General features: G+C 45.6%; 1 protein-coding gene across 2 annotated transcripts in view; it reads left to right on the top strand.

Annotated features, from left to right (window-relative positions):
• The first annotated feature begins 9,144 nt into the window (after positions 1 to 9,144).
• The window catches only part of EXPH5 (exophilin 5), a 36,155-nt gene continuing 27,563 nt past the window's right edge, over positions 9,145 to 17,736 (top strand). Inside the window, exon 1 of one of the 2 annotated variants that reach the window (XM_042793184.1) lies at positions 9,145 to 9,393. In XM_042793184.1, coding sequence (XP_042649118.1) covers positions 9,275 to 9,393 — 119 coding nt within the window. In that variant the 5' untranslated portion in view covers positions 9,145 to 9,274. Of the gene's footprint in view, positions 9,394 to 13,754; positions 13,864 to 17,736 lie in introns of those variants that run through there. The other variant, XM_032990825.2, reaches the window with a different exon arrangement.

Genomic DNA, 17,736 nt, shown 5'->3' with positions numbered 1-17,736 from the left:
AATAGTACCAGGTTCCCTATCTAACTCAGAGGAATACCACTTCTAACTGGCTGCCAGTCAGACTTTCAGCTACTACATAGAACTCTTTGAGCTTGATAGGCCAGTCATTTTTTTAATCAACTTTGTAGTCCACCTTCCTGTCCACCTCTCTCAAGTGTGGTTACAAGGATACAACCAAAGATGGTCTTGATAGTCTTGCTAAAGTCAAAATAACCAATATCCATGGCTCACCTCTCATCCCCAAAGCAGTCATCTCATCATTGAAGGCAGCCAGGTATCTGTAGTAAAGCTGTGCTGGTTGCTTTTAAATTGTATTAGGTTTTTTGTGAAGAACAAACTGATATATCACTCTAGACAGGTACAGCAATTCCAGGGGCTATAAGTGGCTTTATGGTGAAGCAGTCAGATTTGGGCTAGCTTTTATATAACAACACATGCAGAGGGAAGCACAGGGACTCTTGAGCTATGTCTATACTGTCATGTTCGCTTGGACCTGAACTTGCATGCTTTGCCTATATTCTTCAGGTGCTGGTTCACATAAGCAAGAAAACTGGCCTGACAAAGAATTAAGGTACAACTGGAGGAGTTTTGAGTTTGAACCAAATTCCTGAAAGCAGTTTGGATGTTAAAAATGCACACGTCATTTAAATTGGCCTACTCCAAATCCTATAAAGTTGTCCCATCATACTGAGCAGCCTCACCCATTCTTCTCCATGCCCTCATATCTTGACACCACTCTGCTTCAACCCTGACACCCCTGTGTTAGCTGTAATAGATGAGCTGCAAAATTTTTAAGACTTTGACAATGGAGCATGTCTAGTATCAACAAGGCATCTGTTTGGCTCCCAAGGATACAACATTTAGTAGTATTTGTAAATATCTGGAAATTGTTTGGGGATGGCCACTCCAAAAAGATCTCATGGCAGCTGGTCATAATCACATTAGCAGAACAGCTGAACAGAAGGCATAAAAGAAGATAAAACCTCAGGAATGTCTTATCTAAGACAAGGAGCCCTCTGCAGCCACATAAAACACATATTCATGACTGCAGTTATGGTTCTAGTTGTGTGGCAGGTGAGATCCCAGAGACAGATCTCTAACACTGAGGCATTATTGTTCTCAAAGAATTCTCAGCTAAGGCTGCACAGCTAGTCCAATGCACAGCCCATCCAGAGGTGACGGTACCCTGCCATGAACCCATCTCCACAGGTTTCACATAGATGCTCTCAGGTATGTTCATTAGAACATGCAAATGCTCATACTGGTTCAGACCACATGTCCACATAGCTCCTGTTATCACAAGTGGCCATAAGCAAATGCCTAAGGAAGAACAAGAACAGGGCAAGTGTATATGAAGCTCTCTCACACTGTGTCTATTGTCAGCTCAGGGTTTTTCCTAAGTGGTTTATTTATTAAATAAAAGAGAGATTCATTCAAGATCAACTACTTCTACAGTCTCCCCTTGAAGACATCTGCATCCATAAAATCCTTTGGGAAGTTCATCTCCTTTTGTTTGCATTGAAATCAGCTTCTATTAGTTCCATTTGATGACCTTTCATTCTTGTGTTTGAAGAAACGCCAGAGTCAATTCCTTTCCACCCTTTCTATGCCATATAGAAACATAGAATATATAGAATTCCATATTCTAATTCTATCATCTATACATAGAATATATAAGAGTAGCTATTTGGTATATTCAGAATATATAAATAGATTAATCTATGTTCATACTGTATATGAATAAGTAATATAAACTCTATTCCATACAGAATTCCATATTCATACACAAGCTGTAGGCAAACCATGGCTTTATTTTTCTTTCCTAATAAATTATAATATTTGGGTTGCATTTCTGATGTTTTCACAAGTTATGGATATCATAAAGACTTTACTTCCAAATTTTAATAGCTCAGAGTACATTGCTTACATGTGAAAGCTAGCTTAAATGTGAAGCTAGGAATTTTTTTCCACACGTATTTCTTAGTACTCTGTCTTACAAAGGCCTCTTGTGGTCCCTCACAGTTTGCCTTTGTCCTTACTATCCTGAATATCTTCATATCACGAACTTTCATATCACACCAGCAAACTCTCTCACCTCACTGCTCATTTCTTTTCCAGGTCACTTAGGAGTGTAATGAACAACACAGATCCCAGCACAAAGCTCTGGGAAGTCCAGTGGTGACCTTCCTCCACTGTAATAAGTAATCAGTCTTCTTACCCTGTTTCCTAACTTGTAACATGTTATTTACCCATAAAAGGACCTTTTATTTAATCTCATGACTACTAAATTTCCTTGGAAGCTGTTGATGATGGTACTGTCAAAAGTCTTCAAAAGTCCAAGCAGATTGGATCAGCTTGGTTGTCTTTGTCCAAATACTTGCTGACACCCTTCAGAAAAAGGATTGTAAAGGACTTCCCTTTTTAGAAGCCACACTGACTCCTTAGAGGTAACTTGTATGAACCCAGGTAACCACTCATTCTGGCCTTCATTACCGTTTCCACAAATTTGCCCAGAGGTCTGATGCATAAACCCATAGTTCCCTTGATTCTCTCTGAAAACTATTTTACAGCTGGTATCTATTTGCCACACTCTAGTCCTCAGGTATCAAGACTACAGTAAGCAGTGTCCTGGGTTTGAGTGAGTGGTGGAGTTTTCTGGTAGCAGGGGAGGGGGCTATAGGGGTTTCCCCCCATGAGAAGCTTCTCAAAGCTCCCCCAGCTCCAAGTCAGCTCCACCTCTGCACCAAAACTGAGCCAATCGGCTGCGCCTCTGCGATAATGTATTTAAGAAGGGACGTGGTGAGGAGGAGTCGGACTTGTGAGGAGGAGCTGCTGCAGCTGCGTGAACACCAAGGTCAGTGGAGAAATGGAGGAAGAAAGGAGGGGGGAGGTGTGCCGGAGCAGAGACCCCCCTGTATCCTGTGGTGAGACAGCAGGGCGGCCCCCCCCGCCACCCATGAAGATCTACAGTGGAGCAGACCCTGATTTGTGGCCTGTGTGTTTCACATGGTTGATCAAGGTGTCTGTGCCCAAAGAAGGCCGGGATCTTGTGGGAAAAGGTAGACCCCGCTGTTGTAGTTCAGCGCTGGGAGGATTGCAGCATGCGGGGGTGTCTCATGCCGGAGCAGCTCGGGAAGGGCTGCAGCCCGTGGGAGAGACTCCAGTCGGAAAAAGTTGGTGTCCCACGCCGGAGCAGTGTAAGGAAATGCTGCGTCCTGTGGGAGGGACTTATGTCCGATAAAGTTTGTGGAGGACTGTCTCCTGTGAGAGGAGGACCAAGTTCCAGAAGCTCCCCCCACTCCCCCCACTGAAGATGGAAGAAGCAGCAGCACTGACTGCACCCCCCCATTCCCTGCCCCTGTGCCACTGGGGGAGGAGGTAGAGATATCGGGAGCAGAACTGAGCCTGGGAAGAAGGGAGGGGTGGGGGGAAGGTGCTCTCAAGATGTGGCAATGCTTCTCACTGTCCTACTCTATTAAGTGTTGTTAGTGTCTGTAATAAATCTATTTTTTTTCTTGCCCTGATGAGTCTGCCTTTGCCCATGATCATAATGGGTGATTTATCCCTCCCTGACCTATCTCGAATCCCAAGCCTGGCTCATTTGTCCCTTCCCATTTCCAGAAGAGAAGGGGGAGTGAGTGGCTACATGGTGTTTGGCTGCCGACCAGGCTCAAACCATGACAAGCAGTTACAGACTACAGTAAATTGTCTTAGAACTACTGGATGACGTAACTCCTAGTACTGGTGATTTGTTAATGTTCATGTTCCAATTAGTCACGTAATTTCATTTATAGTCATTTCAGTTTCAGTCAGATCCTCTTCTGGAAATATATCAGAGCATGTGAGTTTTCCTAGTTTCTTCCACAGTGAACATCAGTTTTGTTCTGAAAAGTTCTTCTCTCTGTAGTGCTTCTTTTATACCCTAATCACTGACCAACACTACAGACTCTTTGATGAGCTTCTTTATGTGTTTGAAGAAGGGTTTACTGCTGGTTTAGACTCCTTTAGCAAGTTGCTCCTTCCAGCTCTTTTTTTTTTTTTTTTGGTCTGCTTAATTTTATTTTTATATGTTATCAGATAGGATTTATGAATTTTTCTGTTTTCTTCATTTGGGTATGACTTCAGTGTTTTGAAGGTTGACTTCTTGCTTCTAGTAACATGTCTTCCTTATTGTTTAGTCATGGCTGGTTCTTTTTACCTTTAGTCAAGCCAATCTTAAAAAGCTGTGTGCACTGGCATACAACCTTAACACATTAAATGCATAATTCTGCCATGTCCCAGGTATTGGCCTCTGGTGATTACGTTTATGCTCATACTAGTTAAGGAGGAAGAGAAGGTTACATAGTTTCTGCCAAGACAGCAGATGTAACACACAGTACTAGCCAACCTATGGCTCTGTCAGTCAAGACATCAGACCTACAATAAAGCAGAAATCCTGCATCTTTTCAACAAAACATGTTCCCCCCTCCCATTCCAAGCACTGTTGTTATACTCCAGAGATGTACTGTTAACCACCTTCTTCATATGCCCCTCCAGGCTACAGACCTCTGCAGCAGTCCCCTAAAATCCCAACCTGTATTGTCCAGTGAAAGATACTGCCCATAATCTTCTCTCCTCTCCAGTCTGGAGAAAGTGCAGTCTCAATAAGAATTCAAAATTAAATTAGTGATTAACTGAATCCTAAAGGTAAGGGAGGAAAGACAGCTAGCCAGTCTTAAGCAAAAAGCAAAACCAAGGGGTGCCATGGAGTCATTGCCCAAAGCAGCACCAAATACACCAAGAGTAGTGTCACAAAGTGCAAGGGTCAGACTGCAGCTGCTATTTCAGAGATCTCTCTCATGACCATTTTTCCTTGCTGCCATGCAGTGCTAATACGTTTTTGGGATATCACTCTTACCTTTCTTCTGGTAGGCAAAAAACAGGTCATATTCTTTCACGCTGCCCTTTTGCCATTCTAAGGGACCAACAAGTCTATTTCAGCAGAAACATCCCTGCACTGGAAAAAAATTGAGGAGTTCATGTAGCCACCATATGGGGTGGGAAGGCATTAGGATGAGAAGTAGCAGCAAGCAGTACTTATAAGGTGAGGAAATCTGCCATGTTGGTAGGGCGAAGACTGAAAGTGGGGGAAGGGAGCGGCCCACACTCAAGGGATTGGGAGGAAAAGAAAAGTGGGTGAATGAGAGGCTCGGCGAGAGGAAGTGCTTGAGGAAATTGTGAAAAGGAGCAGTCTGCAGCCACGCAGGCTGCGAGATGTGGCATGTGAACGTGGTGTACCTTGAAGACTGGCTTTCCCTGTGGGAGCAGGCCTACCGCCCGTGGCGGTTTCAGGGTGGACAACAATGTCCTATGCTCTGCAGCCTGCTCAGCCCGGTCCTGGCTCCCTCCTTACCTACCCAAGAGGCTGCGTAGCACGCAAACGGCTGTAATAACATGAGCGGCATTTGGATGTTGACGTCCAGGCAATCTTCAAAGTGTACCACTTCACAGTTGAAACGCCTAAATGAAAGTCCAAAGCTCTTTTGAAGTGGGAGCTGAGGGCCCAGTGGCAGATCCTGGAGGACGCTCACTGCTCAGTGGAAATGTACTGCTCAGTGAAAATGTCTGCCTGTGGCAGTGGGAACCATGCACTGCAAGCCACCATGTCCCATCAGCTGGACCTCTAGCTGTTAACTTAATACACATAAACCAGTAATGACTATTAGCGTAAATTGAGATATAAATGATGGGCTTGTTAAACAGAGTGAGAGGCACTGCTTTTGTTCTTATGGGTTGTATGATCAAACTATTTTTGACCTAGGTTAGTGTTAGAAATATTTATTTCAAACACAATAAGCAGATTTAATACATTTTAAATGAAAGACGCTTCGTATTTACTCTTTGCCTTGCCGTGAAGCCTCTTCTACTTAACACAGGGATTTAATTAAACTAGCCTTCACTAATCTGTGTGACAATTTACACAGTAATTAGTTCAACAGGAACAGACAAGACCTTACAGTTCTTCCAAGCCTCAAGGCTGATACGAGCCTCAAGGCCAATTGCTACAAGACTCAACCAACCCTCCTGCACATTCCCCTCAATTTCCTAGCTACAGATCAACTTTTAGAAACAGCCCCTCTGGCTTTCTGAAGTCCTACACTTTGAAATCCTCCACTGAGAGTAAGTGGAGTTAACACCACCCATTAGTACAACAGTATTTGTGAAATGCAGTTTTTGAAGATTTTGCCCTATAATTAAGGTATGTGTGTCAGCATCCTCTTTAGTGGCCTTGGCAATTAACATTACTAATAGACGTCTCATGTCTGCAGCCTCTCATATGCTATTTTGGCTCTCTGTTTCAGGTTGCTAAACAGAAGAAATGCTATTTATTTACAAGAAAACACTTGTGTATCTTCCTGGAACAGCTGTTAGCTAAAAAACATGGGAAAAAAATTTAGAGCGACTATCCTGTCTTAGGGTTATGCAACAGAAAATAAAGCATGTAAGGTGCTAGAGAGTCTAAATACTGGAATACAGGCAGTGTTTCCTTGCCATCATGATCCATATATGGAAAAGACATAAACTTTAGGGTGAGGTGGAGTAATGAAGAGATACACAGAGAAGTGCTTATTTTTCACATGATAAATTTCTGGTAGAAGACTCCATAGACAGCAGCTGTTTCTAATCATGATCCAACACACATTTTGTAATGTTGATATGACACACCAAAGATGCTGCATAAAATGAAGGCCTTCTTACCATACAATATGGCTATGCCCAAATCTCTAAATATTCCAGATAAAAGCCACTGAAATAATAACCACTGTGATGTCTCTAAAGCCACTCTCTAAAGCCACTAGTGTACATACTTGTCACTCTTCTAAATAATTCCATCACTTTGTACAGAATTAAAAAATTACTTGTTATTGCCTGAAAGACTATACATTGCTTCTATATTAAATTAACATTTTGTCACTGCTCCCCTCTGCACTGAGAAATATGCTAACATACATTTTGGTGATAAAAAAAAAAAAAAGGCCAATTAATCAGATTGCTAGAAATGAAGGAAAAGAATGACAGATACTTAGAAATACAATTCCACTCTTGACTTACATGCAAGATAAATACAATTACAGCTAAAGTCACCAAATCTGTGGGGGAATGTTACCCTTTCTTTGTAATGCCTGTAGTACATAACTTCCTTTGCAAACTTGTAAGAACATGCACATCTTTCCTATGTATTCTGTATGTATGTATTAATTTTATTTTTAACCTCTTTTGGGTTGGAAGGGACCTTTAAAGGTCAACTAGTTCAAACTCCCCCTGCAATGAGCAGGGACATCTTCAACTAGATCAGGTTACTCAAAGGCCTGTCCAGCCTGACCTTGAATGTTTGCACAAGAAGTTAAAAAACCACAATTCACCAATAAGATAAAACATTGTTTTTTAGGCAAGAGTGGGTATTGTTGAGGTTCATTGCAATGGATGTACAGAAAAAAAAAAATGTTATCACAGTGCTCAGCTCTGGGAATAGATCCAGCGTGATGCAGAAGCCCCACGAACAATTGCTCCCCATATCCTGCAGGTGCCAGGCAGGAATGAACAGTGATGTCTAATGCGCCGCCTGGGAGAGTCCCAGGGAGAACTCCATACACTCACCTTCTGCTGGTAAAAGAGTTGCTCCACTATGCTCAGTGCAGCAGAATGGGAGGAATTAGCTCTGTAAGCTCTTAACGCACCAGTGATGGCTGTGGCTCTCGCACCTGTAGAAAGAACATGCTTGGACTTTACCCAGAAGTATTTCCCATACCCTATTAAAAATTCACTGTGTTTTTTCTCTGCAGGAGAGACCCTCTCTTGACATCTTCTAATCATCATAATTTTTCATAGCTTTCATTACATTTTCATCAGTTGTTTCCTAGCCTTGTTTTTATTGTTTGGTCACCAGGAATCATGTAAATTCCTCTTTGGGCCAGACTAGTGATGCCAGAAGCTACACCGAAACAAGGAGCCTCCTGCAACCTGTTATTCCCGCTGTGCTCTAAGGTCCTTATTTCCACTTGCACCACACGACTTCCTAGTGGGGAAGCATTCCTCCACGGCCCCACGTCAGCCTGCCGTGGAGTGGGAAGGCAGCTGTGTGCAGCTCAGCCCCGCTCCCACAGCACACCGCCGTGCCAACGCTCCACCGACTCACTTTTCTATAACAAAAACGGGATTTAATTTTCTTTCTCCATACAGCTGTGCTCACAGCTGCAGTTCAGTCTTGAATGAAGCCCTTCTTAGATGGAAAAATTTCAACGGACATTTTACTAACTATTCAATTAGTACTGTTGGAAAATGGGTGAAGAAAAAAAAAATAAAGTTTAAAGTAATGCCTGCTCGTTAATGCTAAACCCAGCATTAAGGAGTTTTCATTCCCGATTTCGGTGGCAGTAAGCACAGGAGACAGACATACTCTGGAGATTTGTGCTGCGCCCACCAGCCCCAGCACAGAGCTGCATTGAAGCCATCCGAAGGAAATCAGGGTGAAGTTCCTTCTGAGAAGTGATTATAACGCCCAGGTCAAGAACTTCTGGTCTCTACTATTTCTTCGGGAAAACCTTAAAGGAAAGTAAATAGAAAACTCTGTCCCGTTTTTCCCCCGTGGAAAAGTTACCGCTTTGCCTGCACTCCGCAAGCCTACGGGCCTGCCCTCCTGCTCCTCGGAGGCGGGCGGCCGCGGGGCCGCGCTCCGGGGCCGCGCTCCGGGGCCGCGCTCCGGGGCCGCGCTCCGGGGCCGCGCTCCGGGGCCGCGCTCCGGGGCCGCGCTCCGGGGCCGCGCTCCGGGGCTCGGCGCCAGCCGGGCAGAGGCGTGTCGGGGCTACCCAGCGGGACCCGCACCGTCCCGCAGCGGTCCCCCGGGCGGGTCGGAGCTCCGCCTGGCAGCGTCACGGTAAACCCCGCGCCAAGTGCTCGGCGCAAACACCCGATTCGAGCGCCGGCCCGCCCGTGGTGCGGGCACAGGCCGAGCCCCGGCCCCGGCAGCGGGGGGACCCCCACCTCCCCGCCCCGCCGCACTCGCTCCGGAGGGTGTGGCACCAAGGCGCGCCGGGGCGGTTACGATACGATACTGGGCGGGGCGATACGATACGGGGCGGGGCGGCGGCACCCGCCGTCCAGGGGGAAGCGTGTCCCTCGGGTGCCGGCGTGCGCCGTCCTGCCGGGGCTCGGCCATGCGGGTGTCGCTCCAGGCTCCGCGGGGGTCAGCGCTGCCCGCCCGCCTCCGCCCGCCCGCCCGAAGATAAGCAAAGCCATGACCGCAGCGCCTCAGGGGCCAGATCTCAGTTTTTTAAACGAGGAGGAAGCCAGGGCGATTTTTCAGGTGCTGCAGAGGGACTCGGAGCTGCGGCGGGCCGAGAAGGACAGAGTCAGGTACCGGGCTTAGTCCCCGCCGCGCCGCGCGGGATGGGAGGCGCGGAGCCGGCAGCGAGGCTTGCGGCTCCAGCCCCGCCTCGCCCCGCGGAGGCGAGCGGGGAAAGCGAAGGGGCGAGCGGGGTAAGCGGGGGGCGGGCGGGGGGCGCCCCGCGGAGGAGGGGGTGCGGCGGCCGAGGGGCAGCGGGGCCGCGCGGGCAGGGAGCGCGGAGAGCTGCGGTCCTGCCGCCGTGGCGGGGCAGCGTGGGCGCCGGGCATCGGCGGCATCGGGACGTTTGGGAAACGCGTGTTGTGGCACAGACGGCTCTGAGTCACGGCTGGTGCTTCCCCGGGGCTCCTCGACTTCCCCGAGGAGGAGGGAGGCCACTCGTGCCTCTCACCGTGTCGCTGGCGGCGGGTGTGAGGCGAGACAACGGTGACGGGGAAGTTTTACGGGACCTTGCGGGGAAACGTGGCGGCTCTGCGGCTCCCGGGCAGATCCCGGAGCCGATCCCGGCAGCTTTTGGAAACCAAGGCAGGCATCCACCCGACCCTTTCAAGCGACTTAGCTGAATTCCCTCCGCATTCAGGTACACAAGGCACAACATCGTATATGAGCCATATGAACAAAGAGAACAGCCTCAACCTTGATTTTAGCTCGTATCTCCCCTGTGTGCAATCACCAAAGCTGTTTGTGTTGATCGTGAAAGCAAAGGTCAAGGAATTAATAAAAAATTATGCTGGAAAATGAGCTGCTTATTATTAAAGGTTATAATTTCTTCCTCCAGATGAAACTTGAGGTACTTTGTGGGCTGTTTGCAAGCGAGAGGCAGTGTCCTCTCAGATTCACGAGTGGGCACTTTCACAAGTGGGCACTTTTCACAAGTGATGCTTTCATGTAAGCTGTAGAAGGAATGTTAATGAGTAACATTTCTGTCACGTGGATTTTTGTACTGTGTATTTTTTATTTCAGTCAAGTGGATTTTATGATGAACATGGTTAAACATTATGTGTCAACACTGACTTGCATTCAAAACTTGTCTTAGTTTTCTGCAGTATGTGAATTCAGAGTGAGTTTAGTGATTTATTTCTTCCATAACTTGGCATTACCTTTCTTTCTTTGATCAATTTCTGTTCCATGTGTCCCATTATAACCCCAAAAAAGGAGGGATATTTTGCTGCATATGGAGAATTACATGGCTGGATAGTTGTAAGTTTAGAACTGTGTGTGAGACTAAAGCAAATGCAGTGAGGCTTCCAATGCTGTAGAGAAGCTTGAATAGTCTGCTCTTGAACTCAAGGCTTTCACCTGACCCAAAACTTGTATTTTTTTCTTCGTCTGTGTACTTAGGACTTTGTCAATAGAAAGTGGTCTCTCTTTATGCAAAAGCTGTGAAAATAAACATGATATTGGAGGATGTTTCTGGTGATGCTTCACTGAGATGGAGACTACTTTAAATCTCAGTTGAAGAGGCATGCAGAAGTTGAGAACATAGGTGAAGTGTTTAGGATCAAGGCGCCATACTGAAATCTAGGTTAAACCATAGATCTATCAAAGGTTTTTGTATGTGTCCTTGGGCAAGTGTCTTAATCTCTCTTGGGCCTAATAAAAGTACTTTCTTTCTCACTCCACTTGTCTACCTGGTCTTATTTAGCTCTTCAGGCCAGGGGACTCCCATCAGGAGCAGACGGGTTCCAGTCTGTGGTGTTGCCTTGCGCTACTATAATCTAAGTAATAACAGTGATCACCCTGGAGGGCCAAATCCTGCAGTTCCTATATGACCACACTGAGCTTCAGAGTCTCTAAACAAAATTGCGTTTGCTCCTCTTGGTCCCATATGCCTTCTCCCTTGGCTCTGTGTCATTCTTATTACTATTATTTTGAAAATTAACTTTGTATACATTTTTTTCAGTTCAAAAGTTTTAAAATAATGCCTGAGCACTGTGGCAGCCCACTCCTAGGATGCTTTCAAAGTGTGATTTTTGAAGCATTTGATTTATGACATCAATCAAGTGAGGCATATAGGAGATACTGTGGAATGGAAGGAGCAGTTTCATCAATAGTACTTTTTTGCATGAAGTCACTGGAGTGGGTTATCCCCCAAACTGCTCTTGAGCATGGTTTTGGAAAGAACTAGTTGGAGCTGGGCAGGGCCAGTCAGTAATAACCAGTAGGCTCACTAGTCAAGTTTGTTCGGTGACCATCTTTATTTACAATACATTATAGCATGTCCCTGTATAGACCAATCTAGACTGGATTGACAGAGGGAATGAAGCATTTGCTGGCAGATCACAAATCAGGTTCTAATGACTGTGCTGATTTTGTGCGTGCTGTTTGATGTCATACAAGCAAGCATGTAGCTGTCTGCAAGTCTCTTAAAAGATCAACGAAAATTTGAAATCCATTCCTAGATACAACTCTGGAATCAAAAAAGCAGGAATGGGCTTTTTTCTTTTTACAAGCTTCATTTGTTATATAAAAAAATGTTAATACCAGTTAGTTTTGAAAGACAAAATCAGAAATAAGATCAGAAGATGAATCCTGACATCCTGCATGGTTTATCATGTCCAGTGAATGACAACCATAGTTCAAGGGAGTTGACTTTCACATAAACACAAATGTATTGCAGTGCAGCATGAAATACTGACCTCCTCAAATTCCTCCTCAAGTGCATTGAGCTCTCAGCTACATAACTGTAATTGTTTCCAAACTATTTTTTTTTCTTTTCTTACTGCTTACCTACACTGGAAACTTGATAGAACCACCAGATCTCTCTTCACCCAGACAGCCCACCCTTTTGTGAAATTAAACATGTATTGGGGCATTCTCTGGGAAAAGGCTGGTTACTTTGTGCAACCCCTCTCCATCTCCCTTTCACTTTCTCTCTGTTGCCTTTGTGTGGACTGGGAACGTGTGATTTATGTGGCCAGTTATACACATTTGTGTATCTGTGGGACCCACTTTGTGCTGTCCCTCCCCATTCTTCCTGATGCCCCAGCACATCCTCTGGGTACCGTCTGCCCTTTCTCAGCTCCCTTGGCAAGCTTCAGACCTCTAAGCCTGTTCTGGAAGACCTCTCAGTATTGATTTCCCTTTTATGCAGAAGTGAACTGTGTGACCTGTCAGACCTTTATTTGTTCTTGCTACTGACGGGGAGCTGAGCTCCTGATGTACTTGGGCTGCTGGTTCCCAGGACTACATTTTTTTGCCTGTTTTCTCCTTTCCAGTGCCCTCTCGTGGCTCCCCTCAGCAGTAGCTTTGAAGAGCAACAGCAAACCAGCTGTACCTGACTCCTTCTCCTACAAAACAGGTTCAGAGAATCAGCAGCAGTCAGCTTTGGTATAACTCACATGACTGTTAACTGCCATAAACACCGACAATAATTTAGAAACTTAGTAATCATGTGTTTAGTAAATTAAAAGAAAAAATACACATTAGTTTCGGACTTGGGTAACACCCAGCTTCAGTATTCTTTGTTGTTCATCAAATCCAGTGTTATTCACAATACCATCTTGGAGAAAACCTCATTTATCATAAGCATCAGCGTGGAAGCAAAAATGGAATCTGTATATCAATATACATGCATTGTTCCATAATAGTATTTGCAATGTTAAGACAGAAGTCCAACTCAAGTCACAAAATGCTGTTTTAGTAAGCCTGGTTAATGAAACTGGTGATTTTGCAGATGCTTGTGGAAGAAGGTTCCTTCTCCCAAATATTTCAATCACAGTTAGATGCCCAGGAGGAGACAAGGAGGAATCCAGCATGTTCAGAGGGCAGTATCATATTCCGATAGTTCCCTAACAATTCCGTTTTCATAAGGACACAATGAATGCTTGCTGTAGGCACAGTTATTAATACCACAGGACAACTTTCCATGCGTAATGAAACAGGCCTGAAAATCATGACATAAAAACATTCCAGGTCTTATTCAACTTCTGATTTCAAGGCTTCAAGGTGCACCCAGCTCCTCTTCTCTAGTTTTGTTCTGCAGCTGCTGGGGACAGAAATTAAAGAAGAATTGTCAGATGATATTTGCATGCAGAACCTCAGGTCCCAAAGACTTAACAAACCTGTAGGGGCTTCTCTTTTCTGTCCTTCCTTCAAGAAGCTGATGGGCAGGGTGACAAGGGAGGGTGTCTGCTTCCTGTCTCTTCAGGACAGCCTTTCAGAGCCTGGCAGGTAGCAGAGGGACTGCCAGTCCCTGTAGGAAGGCTCAGCAGCAGCAGGGCGTGAAGCCCTGGGATACAGAGGTGGAGCTGCTGCCTTTTATCTCCGAGGCAGCTCCTCCCTCTGCAGAGTGCGGAGAGGCAGACAGTGCCCAAGCAGGTGTCTTCCCAGTCAGCGCTGGGGCTCTGATGCCTCGGACTGTGTGAGCACTGGGTGCAGAGATGCCCCTCCACTGCTGAAGCAGCAACAGGGCCCAGAGAAAGCAGCTGAGACGAGAGGAGCCAGGAGACATGGAGCCAGCTACTTAAAAGAGGCAGCAGGTAGGGGACTGTGGCATGGAAACAAGTAGCTGGTACATTTGCAGGTTGCCCAAAAAATGAACAGTTGAGAGATACAGCAGAAGAACTACAGATAATAGGGAATGTATTTAAAAGGGCAGAAAAGCTCTGAATTCTTTCATTATTAACTTTTATTTAGGAGATTTATCTGTTCTATATAATGCTCCTATTATGACTACATACAGTAGCCTTGTGCTGGTTTAGTTTATTAATCCTTGAGAAAAAGGGAAATACTGTTATCTTCACTTTCAAACAAGACACTGAAAAAAACTGAGAGTCCGAGCCACTGAACAGGGAAATTAACCTACCTCCCCGAATAGCAGTTTACCTGATAGATCATGTTTCGAGAAGTAACTATGCCTGTACTGTGTAAGGATTTTTTTCTTTTATCAGTAGGAAGAATGGAAAAAAATTAATTACCTGCTCTAGAATATATCTTAGGCATCATCCATTGTCTGAATAGGAACTGAATACAAGAGGAAAGGGAAACTGAGCTTTTGGGAGAGAAGAGCACTCATTCCCTTTGCTTTAATTTGTTTTGCTTATTTCCAGGTTAATTTATGCTTTTGCTTTTTTTATTTAGTAGATTTATCGAGCTAGGACAATGAGAATGGCAGCAAAGCAGAAGTTTGTTTTAATTTATTCTCAAATTTAAAGATGAAAAGCAAAAGAAATTAATTGGAATGTATAGTCAGCACCACTCACTGCTCCTCTTTTGGTGACCCATTAACATGATTCTTGTGGGAAGATGAATCCCCTCCTTACTTTGTTCTAGACAGTCTCATAACAAACCATTTGAACTTAGTGATTTGTTACAGGAACACAACTGTTCTTACTGCCTTACGGCAGATCATTTACCGAGTTCATTTGTTGCAAATAATTCCTTATTGTATTCTCTTGACTGACATTGCCTCTCCCAGGTCTGGCACTAGAAGGTGGGAATAAAATTATGCATGGGGAATGTATTTTTTCACCTTTTTCCACATTCATAACCTTGGATGGCATTTTTCGCAGAGGTGCAGACATACTCGGTGCCTTCTTGGTGCTTCAATTATTTTGTCTTGCTTACAGTTTGGGGGCTCTGACATGACAGCCCTTATTTTGGCTTATTCACAGAAGTAGTCCCGTTGACTGTCTCGCAGCCTCTCAGAGACTTAGAATAACTTCTTGAGTGTTAGAGATCTAGATCAGGGGCCCAACTCCTTATAATTACAAAGAATTTTTAGAATCAGCCCCAAAATACCCATAAGCTGCATGGGTGAGGAGAGCACGCAGGATACCAGGACAGCACCACTTGGGTATATTGTTGTTCCAGTGGAGCTCCCTCCCTGAACAAAGCATTAATAAAGAAATTCTTTCATAAGTGATACTCCACCCGGGATGTTTCAGGGCACAAGTGCTCTATTGTGTCTTGTTTGTGGAGGAGATGCTATTATTATTTACTACTGATACTGTGCCATGGGTGTGTTTAGTGGTTTGTAAACACTTATGAAAACAGGTCCTTGAAGCCCTGAAGCACTAATATGCTAAAAAAGTGTAAATAGAAGGGAGAATGGTAGGGAAGACTGTGATTTAAAAACCTTTACTTGGTTTGGTAAACAATTACTGTCATAAATAATCCCACTTTGGGACTCCCCTTGTTCGAGTGGGAGTACTGTAACCAAAGGCAATTAGTTAAGTTGCATATCAAGTTTTTTCCTCAGTGTAGTTTTTTAATAATCCTGTCTTGTGTTGGGGCCTGGAGTCAAGGACTGGGGCTTCGCATGAGCTGAGGAAAAGCAGGTGGTAACATCCAGGGGTGAGTGGGCACAGCGTGTGTCGTTTTCTTTATCAGTTTTCAGCCCTGTGCATCTGGGCTAACTAAACCAAAGTATGTGGTGTAACTCCAGCTTTATGTCTACAGAGCAGAGTCTGAGCGGGCATTGCTGCCAGCTTGTTGGTCTTGTCTTTTCATAGTAATCTAATTTCAGTGTTAGCAGGAGGTCGATCCTTTCCTTCAAAGCTTTGCATTCCTTTGTGTTTGAGAGCAGGGGTTTCCTGCAGTATGCGTGGCGGCAGAATGAGACCCGGAAGAGCCTGCCTGGTTGTGCACAGAATGTATTTCTTCTTTTTTTCACGTTATTGGGGCCACGGGGGCTCCCCATGGGGCGGGCAGGGCAGGGCCTCGCTGCCAGGGCCTGTCCCACCATCCCTCCCACTGCCCCAGCTGGGGGCAGCCCCAGCCCGATCATCATGGCGGCGCGGCAGGGCCCGGGCTGGGCCGTGGGGTTGAGTCAGGGCCAGGATCAGTCCCGGTGAGGGTAACCATGTCTACCATAGCCCAGTGATCACTGGGCAGGGCCATGGTGAGGATGCAGGGCCAAGGTCAAGCCGTGAAGTCTCACCAGGGTCAGCCCTGGTGGCAGTGTCTGGGGTCAGCCATGGCCCCACGGGCAGGCCAGGGGTGGGCTGGCTGGGCTGTGGCCAGGCTGGGACGTCAGCCCACGGGTCAAGGCGCGGATCAGCACGGCAGTGGCCGTGCACAGACAGCTGGGACGTGTCGGGGGCTGTAGCTGGGGCAGGCCCCAGGGGACAGCCTCTGATTGAAAGCAGCTCCCCGGGGAAGGAGGGGCGGCCCTTGCTGAGGCCTCTGGCTGCATTCATGGCAGCTTTCTCCAAGGCCACCAGCTCTGCTCTTCCCAAGCTGGCCATGGGCCCAGGCAGCCAAGCCAGCAGGAGCGGGAAGGACATGCTCAGGGCATTTTCAGCCATGCTTATTTAAGCACAGGCTTTGTGTTAGGGTCCAAACTAGCGCTTGCATTTTCAAGTGACAAAATGCTGTAAAAATTAAAATCATAATTATTATTATTGTTATGATTATCTAGCCCACTCTCTGGTGTCACTAGGGCTGCCAAAAAGAAGATACTTGTTGAAACTGATAAAATATAAGACAAGGCTTATCGTGAAGCCCATGGGCAGACATTTTCTAAGTCCAAGCTCAATGACGAAAGTAGAATCAATTGGGCTTTGTCTATATGGATAAATTGACCAGGCTTCAAGAATAAATAGGTCAGGCACAACAGTATTAACTACTGAGTAGACAGTCAATATGGGGATTTATTCTGGAATTGCTAATGCAGTACAGTCTGATTTTGTTATTTTTTGTTAGTTTTCTATGGAGTTGTGACCCAGTTAAGGACTTGTGCACCTTGTAGAAAGTCTGTGCACTTCCCAGGTTTGACCTTTCCAGCAATAATGTCTCTGTATTCTCAACACCCTCTGTCTCCTCCACAATTCAAGTGCAAAAGTTAGTAATTGACATTAGTGGAAATTGGAAATGGCCATCAAGTGGAAGAAGACAGCTTCCCATACTAAGCAAGCAAAGAGTCATAGAGGCATGTGGAGAACTCTCTGAAATGCTGAAAACATCAGCAAAGTATGGTCTCACTCTAGCTCAGCTTTCTTATATATGTCTATTAAAAGTTGTTTGTAAGCCAGTGGCATGTGCAGTAGAGTCACTGGGCCTCTGGAAGGTAATGCCAGTAAAGCATAACACACACTGCCTGTCATTGCTGTAAGGAAGGGAATTAATATCAGTCTGCAGCGAGCAGCCATGGAAGGACCCCAGAAATGTTTTCAGGTGATGACAACTTCTACACACTGTCTGTGTCCCAACACCTTCAAGTCCTCGCACATATTTCAGAAATACTAAATCGGTTATGCGTGAAAGTCAAGCAAGTGTTGCACAGGACCATGTCCAGTTCATGTTCAGAGTGGCTGGATATCTCCCTCCCTGAAGTACTTCAGATTCTTGGGTCCACCTAGACATGCAAGACTTGCACCTCCTGTAGATGTGGCTCTTGGAGAGACCTGGCT

This window comes from Tyto alba, unplaced genomic scaffold (genome assembly GCF_018691265.1).
Source record: "Tyto alba isolate M040663 unplaced genomic scaffold, T.alba_DEE_v4.0 Super-Scaffold_2, whole genome shotgun sequence".
Taxonomy (NCBI): Eukaryota; Metazoa; Chordata; class Aves; order Strigiformes; family Tytonidae; genus Tyto; species Tyto alba.
Note: the sequence above shows the minus strand (reverse complement) of the source record. Positions and strands in the feature narration are given on the sequence as shown.